The sequence below is a fragment of the Ctenopharyngodon idella genome, chromosome 24 (genome assembly GCF_019924925.1).
Source record: "Ctenopharyngodon idella isolate HZGC_01 chromosome 24, HZGC01, whole genome shotgun sequence".
Taxonomy (NCBI): domain Eukaryota; kingdom Metazoa; phylum Chordata; class Actinopteri; order Cypriniformes; family Xenocyprididae; genus Ctenopharyngodon; species Ctenopharyngodon idella.
In genome coordinates this window covers 11,122,451-11,143,583 of record NC_067243.1, presented here as the reverse complement: position 1 = coordinate 11,143,583, position 21,133 = coordinate 11,122,451, and the positions used below count along the sequence as shown (strand labels likewise).

The 21,133-nt window shown below is 37.8% G+C and overlaps 1 protein-coding gene across 2 annotated transcripts in view; it reads right to left on the bottom strand.

Moving 5' to 3' along the window:
- Positions 1-573: 573 nt before the first annotated feature.
- The window catches only part of septin15 (septin 15), a 34,471-nt gene continuing 13,911 nt past the window's right edge, over positions 574-21,133 (bottom strand). For both annotated transcript variants that reach the window (XM_051885055.1, XM_051885056.1), the window contains exons 3-13: positions 19,432-19,538; positions 14,490-14,590; positions 14,173-14,307; positions 11,646-11,763; positions 11,463-11,555; positions 9,632-9,728; positions 5,054-5,105; positions 4,765-4,890; positions 3,342-3,477; positions 3,109-3,254; positions 574-2,108 (exon numbers count right to left, since the gene is read on the bottom strand). In XM_051885055.1, the coding sequence (XP_051741015.1) occupies positions 2,069-2,108; positions 3,109-3,254; positions 3,342-3,477; positions 4,765-4,890; positions 5,054-5,105; positions 9,632-9,728; positions 11,463-11,555; positions 11,646-11,763; positions 14,173-14,307; positions 14,490-14,590; positions 19,432-19,538 (1,151 nt within the window). In that variant the 3' untranslated portion in view covers positions 574-2,068. The remainder of the gene's footprint in view (positions 2,109-3,108; positions 3,255-3,341; positions 3,478-4,764; positions 4,891-5,053; positions 5,106-9,631; positions 9,729-11,462; positions 11,556-11,645; positions 11,764-14,172; positions 14,308-14,489; positions 14,591-19,431; positions 19,539-21,133) is intronic.

Sequence of the window (21,133 nt, the reverse complement as noted above, 5' to 3'; positions counted from 1 at the left end):
CCTTATTTCAGAAAAACCCATAGACTTTAGGGTGATGGAACCGGAAGTCCTAAAATGCTAACTCGCTTCCGGGTTTTGCATACAGAAACAGGTCATCTCTGAGGTACTCTATACGATCTCTGGCCCTGGTCTCCGTAGCTTGCATTATTTACGGTCTGTTCTGTTTATGCAGTTTTTCTTCGACTATCGACGCCCCCATGTTATGGTTGCCACCTTGTGGATATACCAGTTACTGCAAAAAAAAAATTTAAATGCGCATGTGCGACCTGCGTTGTTACAAATATCCGGCACGTACAGTACGCGCATACTTTTCTGATGACAAAATTTGCGTCACGCGCACTGTACACTGACCCTCGCGTACGCATAAAAAGTGAACTATACTTTGGGCTTACAACTGAATAGTAAAACCAGAATACTAAAACAGTTTTAGACAGTTTCATTTCACAGAAATCGTAAAGAATCTATGCTCAACAGTCGAAAATGCAAATTAACATTAAAATACACAGAGATTAAAGGTGTCTCGACATGGTGGCATAACACAAATACTGATAAGAAAAGACAACACAACCATCATCAGCATAACATCTCATGTTTAATAATGTACAGTTAGGCAGAAAGAATAACAGACGAAGATAACAATTGGAGATTGAAAACCGTATACATGTACAAAAAATAATAAGAAAACAAACATGTCTAGAGCCATGTTCAGGTCTACAATAAAAAAACAAAAAAAAAAACAAGTGTAGAATGGTTAAAGAAAAGAGTTTTTCCTTTTTTCCCAAAATACTGTTCTACTAAAAATCTTAAACCAAACATGTACTTCAGAGCGTCTGTGTGGCTTAGCGATCCACGACAGGAAGAACTGAGTGTTCGAACTTGCATAATGACAAACCTGCAAAATATATAATAGTGTGTGAACACATGAGGCATACAGGGACTCTTTGCAGTGGGTAGGTTGAGAGGTTTGTGCACATTGCGGTCTATACGCTGTTTGGCATGTGACAGAGCCTGCGTGCTGTCAATCTAAACTATCCAACAGAAACAAAGAGCGCTTAGATTCTCATCAACAATTGGAATGTAAAGTGAGTTTATTATAAAGGGGTGTAAGTATGGCTAAAATAAGATCAGTTTAGATATACGGAACTCGCTTAGGTTAAAACTGACCACCAAGCCCTGATCCAGGACCAGCCCCAACAACTAAAATGGTCTCAGATCAGTTTAGGAATGAATTGAGGGACATCTGGCATGATCACAATAAAAATAAAACAAAACATGAGCAGACAAATGCCGAAACAGTCTGCAATTTTAAGGCAGAACGTTCGAGCAACATCCTAAAATATTATTGTAATTATTTTATATTCATCCATATCAAAAATGACTATTGTTTGTTATTAATGTTGACAATCATGCCATTTTGGATAACACCATCTATGGTAGGGACACAATTATCTACGTACACAGCCAGCAAATGCTTTAAAAACATGGAAAACGGTTATTGTCATCATTTAGCTGTGCAATAATGTTAAAACAGGTTTTCAAATGTCTATGACCTCAAAAGAAATGCACATCATCATGTCACGCACACCAAATCAAACACCATGAAACCATCTATTCATAGCTTTGCTTTTTCAGCACATACTTGCTTAACTCCAACTCTTTGCACTTTCTTCCAGCCGTCTGTCTCATTCTCCATCACATTCTTACAAACCTACTATGAGACCTTCTTAACACTAAGGTGTGCGAATGATGTCAAAAAATGTCTAAAAACTGCCTGTTCTGTTAGGAAATATTACAAACACAAAGTCTTGTTTGTAATAACCATCATTTAAAGTTTCAAAGGAATGTCGGTCAAGTAAGATGAGAACATGCACTTGACATACTGGGCATGTGGTGTAAAATTACAGTCGACCAGAAGATGGTGATAAACTCATTTCATTTGTTGCAAAGGAGTGTGAAATGTACCGTAGCACTTGTGCATGGGTTTCTTATGGGGTCATAGATCATCAGAGCATCAAAAGAGATGCAAGGAGTTTCTGGTTTTATAGAGGAATGGAGCTTCATGATGTCTTTAAAAGATTTTCCCTTTTTTCTTGTTCTTTTCCATTGTCCTGAAAACAAAGAAAGATGAAAAACATTGGTGAAGAAATTCATTAACCAATAGGAACCATTTCAGATATAAATTTTATCAAGAAAGAGTAAAATATTAGTTATAGCTATTGTAACTTTGTTGTAATTACTAATATTTTCCCATTTCAGTTTTTATAATTAATACTATTTTTTCCCTTTTTCCTATTATTTTTTCCTATTTCCCTTCAAAACTTTGGAAGTAGTAATATTTATTTATTTTTTTAAAGAAATTAATACTTTTATTCAGCAAGGACACATTAAATTGATCAAAACGTGACAGTAAAGACATTTATAATGTTACAAAAAATTATATTTCTAATAATCAAATATCCTGAATAAAATGCATCACGGTTTCCACCAAAATATTAAGCAGCACATCTGTTTTCAACATTGATAATAATAATAAAAAAATGTTTCTTAAGCAACAAATCATCATATTAGAATGATTTTTGAAGGATCATGTGACACTGAAGACTGGAGTAATGATGCTGAAAATTCAGCTTTGCATCACAGAAATAAATTATATTTTAAAATATATTAAAATATAAAAAGTTATTTTAAACTGTAATAATATTTTCATAATATATTACTGTTTATAATATATTTATTATATTACATAATACAATATATTCTCTTATAATTTTTAAATCATACCTTTTATTATTAAATTAGATGTTTTAATTAAATATTAATAAATTTAAAAACAAATTTTGTATTACTTTTTTAAAAAACTAAAACTATTGTCTGGTTAAAATTTCATTTTGAATTCCAGATTTTCAGTGTGGTCCAGATTTTTGATTATAAGAGGCAAATGTGACAGTCAGCCTGCTTGAATCTACTTCTATGCATGAGTGCAGTTCCTTATTAATAAATACATTTTTACCCCCCACTAAATGCATTATTTAGTAACTGAAAGACTCTTTTAAGAGAGAGAAAGCAGGGCACTGAGGAATTGAGATGAAAGAACAGAGAAAGTCTCACTTTGACGCATCAAGTTTCTGCTGCTCCAGGATGCGTTGCTGGGCCTCCCAGTTGACTTTTTCCTCCTCAAACTGGCGTCTCTTCTCCTCTAGCTCTTTATATTGAGCTTCTAGATTCTTCTTCATCTGTTCGTGACGCCGTTCCAACTGCATCGAGGAAGCACAGGGATGAAGTCAGTTAAATGTTTGTGATACTGCATGTTAGTCATAACTAGAAACCGAACACATACACACCTCTGCCTCAGAGTCCTTCAGTTTTTGCTTCTTTTCTTTGACCTTCATCTCAAAGACTTGCTCCATCTCTGTCTCCATCTTCTTCATCTTCATCACATGCTCCCTCCTCTCCTCCTCCATCTGGGCCAAGGGACTCCTACAAGAGTGACATTGCAACAAGGAGACTAGATATTTTAACTTCACCTTGAAACGGAAGCTGCGATAGACATTTCTTCCCCTATTGTGACGGATATATCTGAGTGAAACTGAGAAAAAAAATGTGGGGCGGGACTTGACTTTGTCCATGGGAAATTGATTGGATCTTCGGATCATTGTGGTTTGCTGTGATCTCATGTGAGTGACAGGCATGGTTGCCAGGTTTACACAACAAAACCCACCCAATTGCTACTCAAAACTAGCACAATCGCATTTCAGGGGAGGTCAACCGGTAAAAATCGCGTTCCGGGGGGTAAAATTCATGTTTTTGGCAGGGTTCCAGGGGCTAAATATCATGTTATTTGGGGTCGCTTCAACCCAGAAACATGAAAAAACAACCCGCGGCAACAGTGTTAAAGTAGCCAAATTCCTTGGGAAAACCGCGGACTTGGCAACACTGTTGACAGGTTTTCCTGCCCTCATGCCAGTAAACACGTCATCAGAGAAGAGTTATTTTGATTTAACTGGGGGTGCGTGACTTTGGCAGTTTGATAGAGGCTCCGAATCACTGATTCGAAACAAAAGATTCGTAAAGCTTCGAAGCTTCATGAAGCAGTGTTTTGAAATCGCCCATCACTAGATATTATTGAATAAAGTCCTTATTTTGGCGCACAAAAAGTATTCTCGTCGCTTCATAACATTAAGGTTGAACCACTGTAGTCACATGAACTGTTTTAAATATGTCTTTAGTAGCTTTCTGGGCATTGAAAGTGTTAATTATCTTGCTGGCAATGAAGGCCTCACTGAGCCATCGGATTTTATCAAAAATACCTTAATTTGTGTTCTGAAGATGAACGAAGGTCTTACGGGTGTGGAACGGCATGAGGGTGAGTAATTAATGACAGATATTTCATTTTTGGGTGAACTAACCCTTTAAGGTGACATAGTTACATGTTACAACAGTAAATTATGCATAATTACAAGTAACTAACCCTAAACCAAACCCTAATTCTAACCGTAACTCTATAGTAAGTACATGTAGTTAGTTAATATTACTCAGAACTTATTTGAGTAAGTACAACGTAACTATGTCACCTTAAAATAAAGTGTCACCAGATGATCCACCTGAATTGCGCACATAAGGTTTTTATCTGCATTATTAGAATTTATGCACATCTTGCCATTTCCATCCAGTGATTTTTTTTTTATGCGATAACACAAAATTCGCATAAAATAGGTGGATGGATATCTGAATGACATTGAACTAAAAATAAAAATGTTCTCGTACTTTGTTAGCTGGCCCTTGTTCTTAGTGGCATCGACCCCGTTGCAGGTGACGGCTGCTAGTTTCTTGCTGCGGTAGTTTTCATAGTGAACATTATTGGTCACGTCTTTCAGGTCCTGCATGTGAGTCCTAGAACAGCAACGGAGTAGTTAGATGATAGGTTAAACTCTAATTTAAAAAAAATGTAAATGATCTGCATCCTCAGTATTTTACTTTCATTTACTTGATGTTGGAAACCTGTCAGGACACAGTGTTAATTCACAGCGATCTCATTACACAGTCCGTTTCTCACCTGATGAGCATATTCCTCAGGACCGTGAAGTCACAGTGCTCACCGTTCTCCACTGAAACAAGAACAAATGAAGAAGATATTTTAGCCCAATAACATCATCAGAATGATTACCAAACCCTTCAAAACTTTAGAATCCCTAAAATTTCATTTTTTTATTTTTTATTTTTTAGATTTCATTTAAAATGTCAAAACACAATGATTTAAGCACTTAATGTTTCACATGCAGGACTACAACATATAATACTGTAATATTGTTAAGTGTAACATTAAAAGTTGACATGAAATGCATTATTTTTGAGGATGTATGCAGTTATGATGAGACTGGACCTCTATTTTAATTTAAAAAACCCAGTCAACAACAATTTTCAGTAGGGATGCATGATATATCAATACCATATTGGTTATCGCCCCATGTTTTTAAAAAAAAAAATTATTATTATTAAATTGATCAGTATCGAATAATATTGGATATTTGATTGTGCATGCTAACTTCCCCTATTTTCACATTAAGACAGTGTTTAATCTTTAAAAACATTAATAAATCTCAAAACTTATACTGTACAATATAATTTTGTGATACCTAAAATAACTACTAGATTATTATACTACTAGCCATTTATTAATTATCAGCCATAACATAAAAATAATTAATGGTCTTATCATATCAGCTAAAATTTTAATATCAGTGCATCCCTAATTTTTAAAATACATTTAAAAACAGACATAATACAGCGACAAATTAGACATTTAAAGCAAACAGGATCAGACACTGAGGACGGAACATAAATTTAACAACATCAGACAAATGAAAAATCAAAAAACACATGTCAGGTGGTTTTCAATTAAAAGAAAAACACATTTTAGTGTTTAGATACCAAACAGAATATGCCAAAAGGTTAAACAGTCACAAAAATAAACAACAGGTTAGCAGTTCAGACCGCTGTAATGTGATCATACACAGTTATGTATGATCAAACATCGCTGTCGTCACATGGGATTCTGGAAAAGGACCAGAGACACTGGTTTCTGACAGATGGTTAAAGGATGAAACGTCTTCTGCAAGTCTAACCTGCACAGTTACAACAGTTATAGAGCCCTAAGATGCTTTACCAAGCAAGAACCTTACCTATACGGAGAACTGATTCTGATTGACTGACCCACGTGTCAATCATCTGCTACAACCACCTACCTGTGAGAGAGCAGTTGGAGGGGCGGGACTAAAGTCTCTCCTGTAGGAACCCCCACTCAACCTGTGATTTATAGGCTACTAAGACTAAAAATGGTGTGTTGTAGGAAGGGTTACATGGCATAGCGATGACAAGCAGAGATACCAGCCAAATGGAGCTAGGGGGAGGGGCAGGAGGTGGAGTCATATGTCTAAAGGGATCATGGGATTTGTAATTTCTTTTTCGATGGGACAGCAACAGCAAACTCCTGATGCTGACAGGTATGGACGGTGCCTCAAAAACACGTCCCATATATTGAATCATATGTTAGAATAGTGTTGATCAGAGGTTAGGATGGAAACATTAGCACTCAGTCAACCCCGCATCAGAGTTCAGAGGCAAAAATGCTTATAAATGATGATGTCAAAGAACTTTAATAAAAAATTATGCATGTAACAGGTGAAAAAAAAAATTGACCCCAGACTCAAGGCACAATTTGTATCCCTCAACGTATTTAAATCCAAAATGGAAATTGGAAATAAGTAATGGGAGGCATGCATGTCTGAATGCAAGGTTTTGTTTAAAAATAAGAGTAGGGTTGGATGATATGACGAAAATTTATGATGTATTTGCAATGATTTTGTTGGCAATATCAAATGAAGCAACATCATAAATATTGAAATATTCAGTTTTAATTTAGCAAGTTATGTTTCCTAGACTGCGCAAATTGGCTGGCTTTGTGTTCCCTCCTCGTCTATGATTCTCTTATGCTCATTAAGGCTGCATTTATTTCATAATAAATACAGAAAAAACGATAATATTGTGAAATATTATTACAATTTAAAATTATAGTTTTCTATTTTAATATACTTTAAAATATAATTTATTTCTGTGATGCAAAGCTGAATTTTCAGCATCACTACTCCAGTCTTCAGTGTCACATGATCCTTCAGAAATCATTGTAATATGCTGATTTGATACTCAGTTATTATCAATGTTGAAAACAGTTGTGTTGCTTAATATTTTTCTGGAACCTGTGATACTTTTTTCAGGATTCATTGATGAATAAAAGGTTAAAAAGAACAGCATTTATTCAAAATATAAATCTTTTCTAACAATATAAATCTTTACTATCACTATTTATAAACTTACATCCGTGCTGAATAAAAGTATTCATTTCTTTCAAAAAAAAAGAAAGAAAAAAAATTACTGACCCCAAACTTTTGAACGGTAGTGTATATTGTTACAAAAGATTTCTATTTTAAATAAATACTGATATTTTTAAACTTTTTATTCATCAAAAGAATCCTGAAAAAGTATCACAGGTTATAAAATAATATTAAGCAGCACAACTGTTTCCAACATTGATAATAAATCAGCATATTACAATGATTTCTGAAGGATCATGTGACACTGAACACTGGTCATGTGACACTGAACACTGGAGTAATGATGCTGAAAATTCAGCTTTGCATCACAAAAATAAATTATATTTTATAGTATATTAAAATAGAAAACCATAATTTTAAATTGTAATAATATTTCACAATATTATTGTTTTTTCTGTATGTATTATGAAATAAATATATATAAAATCTTTCTTTTCAAAATTGTTTATTATATTTATAATATATAGGCTATGTAACAATGTCAAATAAATGCTATTCTTTTAAATTCAAAGAATCCTGAAAAAAAAAAACTATCACAAAATTACTAAGCATTGCAACCAGAGCCTAAAATTAACACTCGCCAAGCGCTAAATGTGAGTAGAAGTATATGAAACAGTGTCACTTGACAGTTGGCCGGTAACATTTTTATTATTTTTAACAATGCATGAACGTGAACAAACCTGAATGACGCTTGGGACAGTTGACGGGCCAGCAATGCATTGTCACTAAAGTTTAAAAAGACGCGAAAGAGAACTCATTTCGTTACTCGAGCGCTGTGTGGAAAGTTGTGCGCGCATACATCCGAAAGTCACGTCTCAGACAGCGCATGAATACTAAACTGAGCTCTCCTTCATGTCATCTTGCACTTGTCTTGAGCAGACAAATTCACACAAAATTATATTAAAAAATAGCAAGTATCTTAGTATGACTTAACGTAAACATTTGAGAAAGTAAATGCATATGTACAGTATCAGTATGTTAGATCCATGCATTCGGTCTTAAAGTGACAGCAGCCTAATATTCCTGTTGCTGTCTGTGTTTTTAAATGTTAATCAAACAACAAAGGAAAAAAAAAAAGCACTCCCTGCTCTTGACTGATTAACTTTGTAACTTTATTAAGGATTAATTAATAAGGATGTACAGTGAAGACTATGAAGTTTTTTATTTTACATTTGCTTACTTCATTAAATTTCTGTAGGCTACCTGAAAACTACTGTCAGACCTCCCTGAAAAGCACTGTTTATTTCATTTGTATCTTTGCTCTATTGTATTTATTTGTGCTTTTGCTTGTAATTTGATTATTTTTTTATTACTGACTATTTACTTGACTTTGATAATGTTTTAAATTTAGGCTAGTAGTTTTAGCTGTGGTATCGAAATTGGAATAAAAAAATTGTGAATTTTCACTGGTATCTAATATTTTTTTTGTCATTACTGCCCGTTTCTGCAAAAAGAGTTTCATGGCAGGTAAAAAATATTTATGGCCAGTACATTTTCTTAAGTTACCGGCCATTGGCAGGTGTGGCAAAAAGTTATTTTTAGGCCCCAATCACAACTGTTTTCAACCTAGATAATAATAAGAAATGTTTCTTGAATAGCATATTAGAATGATTTCTGAAGCATGCTATATCATCCAGCCCTACATAGAGAGTAATTAAGAACATATAAACATGTTAGAGAGCAGCGCTGCTCTATATTCTATGGGGGCTGCAGCTAACAGGTTTCTCCATGACTATTTATAGAGCACATATCTGACAATCAGCAAAGTTTCAGAGCAGCAAAAAGGTGAAAGTGAAAGGAGGGGGAGGCCTTAACGAAGAGAGGAGAAATGAAAAATGGTTTTGTTTACCAATAATGCCCTCTGTCAGTCATGGAAAAGAGCAGACAGAAAGAAAAAAAGAGAAAAGAAACAATGACACATAAACAACCGAGGAAAAAAGACACACTCGCTCACCAACACAACAACAATTCCAAATGAAAAAGTTTCGCAGGGAGGAGAGCGCTTTGTAAAGAAAGAAATGTGGGGAAAGTAAAACCACAACAACAAGTCATTTGTGGCCAATGATGAAAAGAAGGGGTGACAGTTTTTCTCTCTGGAAAACCTTGTACCTCGTCGCCCTCCCTTTTCCAGAATCCCTCAGCTGGGAGGGAGATCGTCCAGCAAGTGCATACATTTGTTTTGTACGCACTGGAACACCCCTATTCCCTTAAAAATGGTGCAGTCCTCATGTCAAAGGACGTACCTTCTGCCACACCCCAGGGGTACTGACGACCTCTGACCTTCCTGCCATTCACTTCGATCACCACGTTGCTACCGACCACGGCCAGAGGCATCTTCTCCTGTCGGTACAAACCACAGTTAATTACAGAGTCTGTATCGACCACACACAGGGAGAGTGAACGGATGCAGGGGGTCTGACGTAGGATCGCATTGAACTTTAGATCCAGATCAGGCCAGATCAGACAACTAAATTAGTTCTAGCAGTTCGCATCTCGTCAATAATAACCTCAAGCTGACCTAGAGAAACAAACAACATTGTGGATGCTGTTGGGAAAAATAAAGACTTGAATGATGAAAGCATTTATCATTGTTTTTGCATTGTGAAATTAAAATTTAAAAATTTAGGTAACACTGTATATGTTAACATTAGGTAACGCATTAGGAAATCTTCAAGATTCTCACTGAATGAGTTTCCAAGACTTTTCCAGTTGTTTGAGATTTTATATAATTATATATTGTCACTTCCAGGCGGAAACCTCATATCAAAACAGCTACTTTTCAGGAAATGGAAAAAAAACACTGAAAAAAAATTAAGTAATTTAACACTGTTGCTGCGTCCGAAGTCGAATACTTCCCTACTATACAGTAGGCGAAAAACAGTACACCAAATGAGTAGTATGTCTGAATTCATTGTATTCGAAGCTTACTTATAAAGCTTACTGTAGCCGTGTGGACGATTCGTTTGTTTAATGTCCAAAATCTCATGTTATTAAGGACGAAGTGCTGCGCACAGGCTATTTAAGACAGTATCGGCTATGACTTGACGAAAAATGCTAGGCTAATACTCTCTTCTCCGCTCCTCAAATACATGAAACATCACTCTTTATAGTGTTTCTTGAGGAAAGAAAACGCTTGACTTATTCAAACAACCAGTTCTTTATTTACCCTTGCATTGCAAACAAGCAGAGATGGTCCAAAATGCTTGGGGCACTTCATTCCCGATAGAGGCAGGGTGGAGATTTTACAGACAGTTTAAGGATCCAATGGACTTACGAGGTCTTTTTAATACTTTTCATTGGGTAAATATTTGCAAAACTCACAGACCGACGTAAAGGGTGACCAATAGTAATGATTTATGAAATGTGGAGGTATGAGGCTTCCACCCCTCAAGAAACAGTATATAATTTTATTAAATAATATTAAATAAAATGAAAAAAAGAAATTTCTAGCAGATTAAATTATATATTGATTAAAGACATTGTAATCACTTTATTCACAGAATTTTAAAAGTTTGGTCACACTTTAGTTTAGGGTCCAATTATTAGTATTAAGTAAATATTAACTATGACTTTTAGCTCTACAAACTCCTAATTACTGCTTATCAATAGTTAGTAAAGTAATTGTTAAGTTTATTGGGTAGGATTAAGGGATGTAGAATAAGGTCATGCAGAATAAGGCATTAATATGTGCTTTATAAGTACTAATAAACAGCCAATATCCTACTAATATGCATGCTAATAAGCAACTAGTTAACAGTGAGAATTGGACCCTAAACTAAAGTGTTACCCTAAGTTTTTTTAATATAAATTCCCCAAAAAAAAGAAAAAAAAGGAAAAAAAAAAAAGAAAACAAACGCATAGTGTTTGTAAACTAACATTAACCAAAACTCAGGGATCTCACGGTCAGGGAAACCTTGTTTAATTTTATAAATATACTTTTGTTCATTTTTAGTTCATAATGCATTAACTAATGTTGTCTGTAATTATCTGCTACACTCCTTGTTTGATCATTTTACTTAAAGTTTAGTACAATGTACAGTTTCTTGGATTCATGTTAATGGACTGAATCTTTACCTTTATCTTTCGGATCAGTTTGCTGTCCTCATCGTCCTCTGTGTCGGGAAACTCATAGATCTTGATTTTGTGCTCCTGGATCTCCTTCATAATCTTATGATGAGAGAATAGTAGTATACTTGAGAAAAATGGTAAAATGTAAATGATCAGCATTGAAATGTAAAATCACACATTAACACACACCTGTTTCTTGAAAAGCTGGCACTCTTCTGGCGTGAGAGTATCGGCCTTGGCGATGAGGGGAATGACATTGACTTTGTCATGTAGACGCTTCATGAACTCGATATCAAGAGGCTTCAGTCTGAAAAAAAAAAAATTCAAAAAACAATTGAATTGCGTCTAACATTTTAATTTGTTTTGTGAAGCTGCTTGTGGTGCTAATACATTATTATTTAGATTACTAAATTATTGTATAACAAGGTGTAGTACAATACAGTACCCCACCCCTCCAAAAGAAAAAAAAACAACAACATTATTCAACAATTTCTTCTCTCCTGTGTCAGTCTCCGACACTGTTTACGTTGCAAACACAGTGCAGTGCTTCCGGGTTCTATGTCAGAACGGCTCATTATTGGCCGGCTCCTCCATCAGAATCACATGCATACGTTGTGCTGCTCATGTGAACAGCGCCAGAGACTGACATGGAAGAGAACAAGTTCCTATTTTTGTTTGTATTTTTGCGCACAAAAAGTATTCTCGTCGCTTCATAACATTAAGGTTGAACCCCTGTAGTCATATTGACTATTTTAACGATGTCTTTACTACCTTTCTGGACCTTGAATGTGATTATTATGTTGCAGTCTATGGGGGTCAGAAACACAAATTAAGATATTTTTGATTAAATCCTAATGGCTCAGTGAGGCATCTATTGGCAGCGAGATAATTAACACTTTCGGATGTCCAAAAAAGTACTAAAAACATTTAAAACAGTTCATGTGACTACAGTGGTTCAACCTTAATATTATAAAGCGACGAGACTACTTTTTGTGCGCCAAAAACCCCCCCAAAATAACGACTTTTCAACAATATCTAGTGATGGCTTATTTCAAAACACTGCTTCGAAGCTTTACGAATCTTTTGTTTTGAATCAGTGGTTCGGATCGCGCATCAAACTGCCAAAGTCACGTGACCTATTGAAATTGCGAAACACTTATGACGTAACGAAGCCTCATTCACTGAAATCACGTAACTTCAGCGCTTCGAACCACTGATTCGAAACAAAAGATTTGTAAAGCTTCATGAAGCAGTGTTTTGAAATCGCCCATCACTAGATATTGTCGAAAAGTCATTATTTTGTTTTTTGGCGCACAAAAAGTATTCTCGTCACTTCATAACATTAAGGTTGAACCACTGTACTAACATGAACTGTTTTATATTGTTTCTAGTACCTTTTTGGACATATGAAAGTGTTAATTATCTTGCTGCCAATAGAGGCCTCACTGAGCCATCGGATTTTATGAAAAATATCTTAATTTGTGTTCCGAAGATGAAGGTGTTATGGGTGTGGAATGACATGAGGGTGAGTAATAAATGACAGAATTTTCATTTTTGGGTGAACTAACCCTTTAAGGTTAAATAAACATTAGATAAGTCTGCAAAGCTTACACATAAAACAAATACAAAAATGTCCTTTCCAGTGATGCAACAGAACTAAAAACAAGTCAGGCACCAGAAACGGGTATGAATAAACAGACCAGAGCACAGAGCCACCACACAGCACTGACCGTTTTCTCATCATTTCCTTCCAAACCAGAAAAATTATGTCATGGAGGGAATGAGGGCTTCACTCTGTCTCTCTTTGCATCATTTTCATTTGGGATTCCAGACAAAGAGGCTGTTCTTTAAACTGAGCTGGGTTTGTGTGTGTTTGTGTGACTTTGGGGGCCAGCTGAGGGGCTGTTTATACATTTCAGGAATGTCAAGACTGAAGATGCAACACAAAGGTCACGGAGATATGAATGTTGCTTCATAGTGGCGTCTCAAAAAGGGCACACAAGAAAATGTGTGTGGCTGTTTGAACACATGGGGGTCACTGAATCTAAATTTATAAGTAAACAGTGCTTTGTTTTTTCTATTCAGAGACTGTAGATCATGAACTATACTCTAAAGGACTAGAGAGGATTTTCCCACATGTTAATGTCTTTAAATCACAAAACAACAGACAGCTGCAATAAAAATAAATAAATAAAGATTAATAAAAAACAAAATTTAAAACTATGTTTCAATGATGTACAGAAAGATTCCATTATAAATACTCCCCAAGCATTCTTGCATCACAAGAAATATGTCATATTTTAACCACAAATCTTATTTCTGTCATAACAACCGTTCCTTTCCTTAGTAAAACTAAGCCAGACAAGCTCATAATTTTCAAAAATAAACAAGTCAACGCCTATCATACGTCAGGCCCAGTTTAGCAGGCATTATGTAATGCTTTTAGATACGGTGTGGGTAGTGTGCATCTCCATCTGTGCTCATACGTCCTCTGTCTCTCCATTTCACTCGTTAATGCATTTAAATCAGTGCACAGTCACGTGTTCTGATGCCTTCATTGTACCACAGTCGTATAGTATTCATGTACAAAATTCCAACATCATCCCACTCCTGAACAAAGTGCAAGATGTGTAAATCAGGACATGTATGTGTGGTGCTTCTATTTTAAGCTGGTTGATTCATGCCAGGCTTCATTTGTAGAGGGTGCAGTACCTACCCGTGACCAGAGGGGGCGATGAAGTACAAGCAGCAGTGCACCCTGTTGTCAGGCATCTGCCTCCTGTTAACACGAGATTCAGCATTCAGGAAGTCTTCAAACTTACTGTCGATGTAATTGATGACTGGCTGCCAGCTGAAAAAGGGGAGGTGGAGATATGAAAGGCAAAGTCAGAGGCAAAGATTGAGAAGTCATTGCATCACCATCATATATAGCATCCTGCATAAAAAAATTATTTTATCTTTTGACTATATTGGAGATTATGTCTCTGACAGGGTCTATCTAAGAGTCTGAAAGGCCGTTGAAATTAAACTCACCAGTTGCTGTTGTCCACTGCATCTCCAAAGCCTGGTGTGTCAACGATGGTGAGCGTGAGCTGAACGCCCCCCTCCTTTATGAGTACTTTGGACTGTTCCACCTGAAAGAAGGACCAGAATTGTCACAACAGGATACGTGACTAAGCCTGAGACAGCAACCTTGCCTGTTTGTTCCAGATTCATGTCATTGACAGAACATCAATGCTAACTAACCCTAAGCCACAAACATTTATGTGAGTGGAGATTTTGGTTAATACAGTTTGTGCATAAGAGTTTCTACCTTTGCGTTTGCAACAAACCAAACGTGAGCCTACAAAGGTCATAGATGACCATTGAAGAACTCTATAGCTATTTAGCTCATACAAAAGAAGCTAATAACAAATAGGGCTTAAAAGGTTAGTACACCCAAAAATGAAAATTCTGTCATTAATCACTCACCCTCATGTCTTTCCAGACCTGTAAGACCTTCGCTTATCTTCGATATTTTTGATGAAATCCATGAGCTTTCTGGCCTCCGATACAATGCAATGTTATTACCACTTTTATGGCCCAGAAAGGTAGTAAAGACATTGTTAAAATAGTCCATGTGACTACAGTGGTTCAACCTTAATGTTATGAAGCAACGAGAATACTTTTTGTGTGTCAAAAACTAACAAAAATAACGATTTTTTTTAACAATTTCTTCTTTTCCATGTCAGTCTCCTACGCTGTTCACGTAGTAAACACAGTGCAGCGCTTCCAGGTTCTATGTCAGAACGAAGAGAAAAAATTGTTGAATAAAGTCAACAATATGTTTTTTTTTTTTTTTTGTGTGTACAAAAAGTATTCTCGTTGCTTCATAACATTAAGCTTGAACCACCGTAGTCACATGGACTAATTTAACAGCCTTTCTGGGCCTTGAAAGTGGTAATAACGTTGCAGTCTATCGGAGGTCAGAAAGCTCTGGGATTTCATCGCAATTTGTGTTCCGAAGATGAACAAAGGTCTTTCGGGTTTGGAACGACATGAGAGTGAGTAATCAATGACAGAATTTTCATTTTTGGGTGAACTAACCCTTTAACAAGAGATAGGCCATAATGGTCAACTAGCTGTCAAACAAATATTGGCATTGACTAGTTCATTTTATTAAAAGTTCCATCTTTAAATTCACTGCTGCTACAGACATATACATTCATGTTTTAAAATAATGTCAAGTTAAAAATAGTCCTACATTAAAAACAAGTAGTGAGTATTCAATTCGTCTTCCAATTAGTCAGAGTAATTCAGACAACCATGTGCAATAGTTGCATTCTAGGTTAGGCTATGCGTGAGACATCGAGTTGAGATGAGACACTGAAATAGTTATCTCCGATGTCACTATGATTCAGCTTCATCATCTCCTGAAGTTATTTCAGCTGCTTTCAGTAAAAACGCTTATTCTCACAGGCCTGGTTATTTTTGGCTGACCCTCTTTTTCTAAAACTGCACTCGCATTCACACATGCGCAACTTTCTCGCTAACAAAAACAACCACAACCTTTCTTAGTTCTTCAAAAAGAGGAGAGAGAGGAAGAGAGGGAGAGACAGGAGAGACTTAAGGAGAAGAAAGTGTAAGAAAGAGAAAACGAGGGAATTGGAGGAAAGAGGAGAGGAGTGAACCTTAATAAAACTCTTCCATTCTCGCTCATGCTAGGATGTTTATGAGGCACATCGGACCACTTCAGTTTGCAACAACATAGAAAAAGAAATAAATGAAAATGTAGAAACACAAAGCCACAAAAATGTCAAGACTTTCATTTGATGCAACCAGAGTGGCCCTTGTGTGGCTACTATCACAAACACTGCAGATTGTTTTGGAATATAAATACTTTCACCGCTGTCTCCGTGTCCTGCCTAAACTGACCACAGAGGACTAGACAGCCACACATCACAACATGGCCTTTGGCCAGACTGACAAATTTATACCACGGGCATTCAATGGTGGAACAGCTCAGACAAAGTGTATCGCACAAAGGCATCCTGCCACCCAGGAGAGTGCCAGAGAAGGTTAAATCGGGAATCAAGAGAAAAGCATGGACATGAGAAATGTTAAAATGTCAGAGAGATTTCATCTGTGAAAGTAGTGATGTATGGAATGTGAAGATGAAATCTAAAATCTCTAAAACTTAAGTTGTTTTGTGGTAAAAACAGAGAGGTGGTGCCTTGGATGAATCTTCCATTGAGTTCCAGTGGCAGCAAGCAAAGCCCCTTTGGTTTTAGATCATCTATCCAAACGAGAATGAATTTGTTTAGATGTTGGGTGACAGATGCCACAGTTGCATTCAAACTGTAAGATGATGTGAAGGTTGTGTTTGGTTAGTTTCTGCACAGTGCTGAGAAAAGCAAATAACCCTAAACAAGATCCCAACAAACTATAATCGATGCGTACACATATAGTATGATGAGAACACAGGCTACTCATTCAAAAAAAAAAAAAAATGAGTGGAAAGAAATGCCGCCTCCTTATTATCAGCACTACCCCATCTCTTAAATCACCGGCCTTCACCAGTTTCCCGACTGGAGTAGGTGAGAGAAAGGAGGGGCATGGTAACAACAAGGACTGGCGCCGTGTGATGAGGCACACCTGAAGATAATGAAGCCTCGTCACCGGCGCTGTTAAAATGCCGAGAGTGCCTCTCCTTGGGGGACCGATCTCTTTCATCATGCCTGCACGCTGGTGTCCTTGCAGGTCCAGGAGGTGAGCGGGGAGGGATTCCCACACTACATAGAGCCGCCGGAATCATTTGCCCGTGCTGGGATGCACGCGTCACCACCATCAGGTTAAGAATGGCTGTGCTGCCTTGCCATTCAAGTGCCGCGGCCATTGGGAAGATGAGCCACTGGAGAAGCCGCCGCCATTCGCTCCCTGAACCAAAGAGGGCAGTGCGTGCGGCTGCCGTGACCCGTCCTCTTTACCTGGACCAACCCATCTGAACACTACCTTTCCTTCACGATTCCCAGCACTGCGAGGACACCAGATCCCCTGTTTATTTGGATACTTTTATCCCCTTGGACACTATATTCCCTTTTTTGGACGGTTTCTTTTTATGTTAATAAACACCTTTCCGAGGCCTGACGCCACACCTATTGTGTCTGTCATTTGCTCCTCCCGCCACAATAGTTAATTCCCAAATTGCACACTTAATGTGTACTTGCGGTCTTGCAATAGTCACTGTGTATGTGAAGTCTATGAGGCTGTAGGGTGTCTCATTCGTCATTTTAGGTTTCAGAAGGGTGCTCATGAGCCTTCACTGATGCTGTCTCCACAGCAGACTTCCACCCAACAGTCTATGTGGCATTACATCACCAAAGTGTGGACTTGGAGAAGGACCACAAGGACTTAGGGAGGCAGGGTTTGACATGATGGCTGCAGGACACACATGAATTTGACCACCCTAATTTGAGCAAAAGAGGAAAAATGTATGACACCAGTCAGATTTTATTGGTGCATTTGACATGTTATTGCAGGGGTGCCCAATCCTGCTCCTGGAGGGCCAATGTCATGCAGAGTTTAGCTCTAACACACTTGCCTGGAAGTTTCTAGTAGACCTTGCAGTATAGTATAGCCCTCTAGAAGCAGAATTTGACAGTTCTTAAGATTTTGATCTTTCCCCATTCAAGTAGACTGGAGCTGTACTTGCATGATTGGGTAGCTTTTTTCAAGATTTCCACTAAGTCAGTAGACTTGCCATGTCATCCAAGCACAACCAAGGTTCAAAACAACTTTGATCTGAACCTTAACCGTGAACTTTGTCTTGAGTGCAGCAAAGACACAGAGGTTGTTTGTTCATCATTATAAAAGAGGAACGAGAGTGGCTGCACTTAAATACCAGAAAGGGCTGGGCCACCTCAGAACACGTCCCATCTCTAGGGTGGTGGGAAAGTCAATGCTGAGTGTTGGGTTTCGTGGGAAAATTCTTGACCTCCTACTGAACCCTACAAGCCTCCAGAGGAATCTAGACCCCTTCATATTGCCCCTCCTATCCTCTTTAAAAAACACTCCAATTGAGTCACTCCATCATACCGCAAGCTGTTTGCAGTGTATACTCCCCCATTTCTGATGTTCCAGCCTCAGCATCTGTTCTCACCCTGTTTATCAAATCCATATAAGGTCAAAACTCTGCTGTCTCTTTCCTCTAGTGAGTCTGGGAGCATTTGCTCTGGCCTGGAACTCTCAAAAGGCAGCAATCTGTTTGCGATTGCTTGAGCCTGACTGGTACTCCAGCTGTCTGAATGCATTCAGGTGTTGGTTGACTATGACTTGAAGAGGCAAAAAACAACATTAAGCGTGATTAATGCGATAAGGCCCAAGGATCCTTCCTTATGGTCATGCAGGTAATCTAATGAGCTGCATAAGAAGCTAAGCACTTTAAAAGTGTTACAAAACTTTGTTACTCAGCAGGGGGTGTGGCGGTGGCGGGAATGGTGGGGGAAGGTGGGTGGTGGTCCCAATTGTCTGTGCAACCCCTGGATAACGCAGAGTGGATTTGTTTACTTGCATAGCTTGCTTATAGCACCACGTATACCATTTTTGACAAAAAGTTCACCATGGACAGACCACAAATTGGCTCCTGCAGCACAACAGTTGGGGGCACTCAAGAAAACAGATCTATATTTTATGCTATCCAAAAGTATGCCCAACTGAACTGGTCAGTTAGGTATCGATTTAGGTATACAGTTTCACTCGAATGGTGCACTTTGATAATTAAAAAAAGTTGCCAAATCCTGGTCCAAGGTAAGGATAAGAAATCAGAATAAGAATAAAAAGCCTCCCTCGGGGCTTCTCTACATCATATTTGGCTGCAAGGCAGTAGAAGATAATGGTGGCTAGAGATAAAGGGTCAAAAGTAAGGGAAGAAAGAGAACAAGACTAGGGATGCCACGTATCAGTATCAGGAGTTAAAGGTCAGCTAAAGAGGACATACCTGAACAGTCTTCTTGATCCTCTGAGATGGGCCAGGGTAGTCTTTGGAGTACAGGTCTGTCAGAAAGAGGGAATTGATGAGCGTGGATTTGCCCAGTCCAGACTCACCTAGAAAAGTGGCAAACAAAAGTTGTGTTACAAAATGTTAAGTTGCCATTCTCAACTAGTGTCATGAAATGTACTAATATAAGCAAAAAGAGGGAGAGGATGAAATGCCACATGCAAGAGACTGAGACATCCATACTTAAAAACAGGAGGTGATGAATATGAGATTCTCCACAGATCCTCACAAGCTTTCTCACATTCATCCACCCACACAGAAACACACAATTAGTTTGTTGTTTTTGAGCCAACCAATGGCACATGTGGGACCCTGGCCAGAAATTCAATAGTTTCTTACTGAGGACAGCAATCGAAAGACAGCGGATTCATGGGTATATTGGGAAAATGTTGTGGACAAAAAGGAAGAGTGAGAGAGAGAAAGCTCTTTTATTCTGAAGGAATAAAACATTGCTTGCTCCATTCTTCCTAGCCAACTCCACATTTCTCTTTACAACTGACGAGCATTAGGCAGTGTCATTTGGAACATCTCTTGAGTTGGGGGAAGGGAACACTTGGGCTCATCTGGCAGAGCAGACCACCAATGCATCATTGAAGTGTACACCATCTTCACATACTCAAATACACATTCTCACTCCATGTTTTTGACACAAGCTTGATCCTAGGCTTCAAGAGGGGGTGTTGAAAGCTCCTTCTCTCAATAAACAATCTTCCCACAGTCCTCAGCTTCTGAGCTTCCAATTCTTGTCTTATTCATTTACCACACCAGGCCCTACATGGGACAGGAGACAGGCCTAAAAATGCCAGTCTCATTGCTGATAATGTCACAAACACTCAATTATATGTATTAAGAAATACAATTGATCATAATTTTGATTTCTTGTTGTGTTTAAGCTTATCACGCAATGCAATTTAGAAAGTAACAAAATGCAGTTAAATTGGAAAATGAGACCCAGATGACCCAATTCCCTCATGATATCAGTTGACAGTTAACCTTCGACCCTGACCCTGAGCCCCTCATTTGGACCCTCTCCCTCTCTTTTTCAAAGCAGGAGCAGTTCCCAGTGTGTCCTATGGAGCCAAAACAGTTCAAAATCTACACACACACTTAAAGATTCTCTGTGCTATGCCAGAGATAACACACAGACACCAAACCCACCCTCTGTCTGCTAAGTAAATTTACTTCTCCTTGCCCCAGGCTACATTGACTTACCTAAACAAGACAGAGTGACTGGACTGTAAAAGCATCTATGTGTATGTGTGTATGGGGGGTTGGGGGTGTCTTGGGAGGACATCAGCAAACCAGTGAAAGAGAAGTAAAGGGGGAGGAAAGATAGATAAAGACCCTGTTTACACCTGATATTAAGATGCATTTTGGTCGATCAGATCAGAAGCAGACGAAACAGACACATACCTGTTTACACCTGGTGTCTCTTTTGTCCACTTTAAACCACTTCTCTTCTGATTTCTTCAAGGGGAGGGTCTATGGGTGGGTAAATGTTTTTTTTTTTTTAAGATCTTCAAATCTAATGGACAAAATAAGCTTGCGCAATTTACATATGAAATCAGGAATGGTGAGAGAACATTGTGCTTGGTACATTTTTCATCTTTAAACCAAACTTGGGACTTCAGCCGACAAAGTA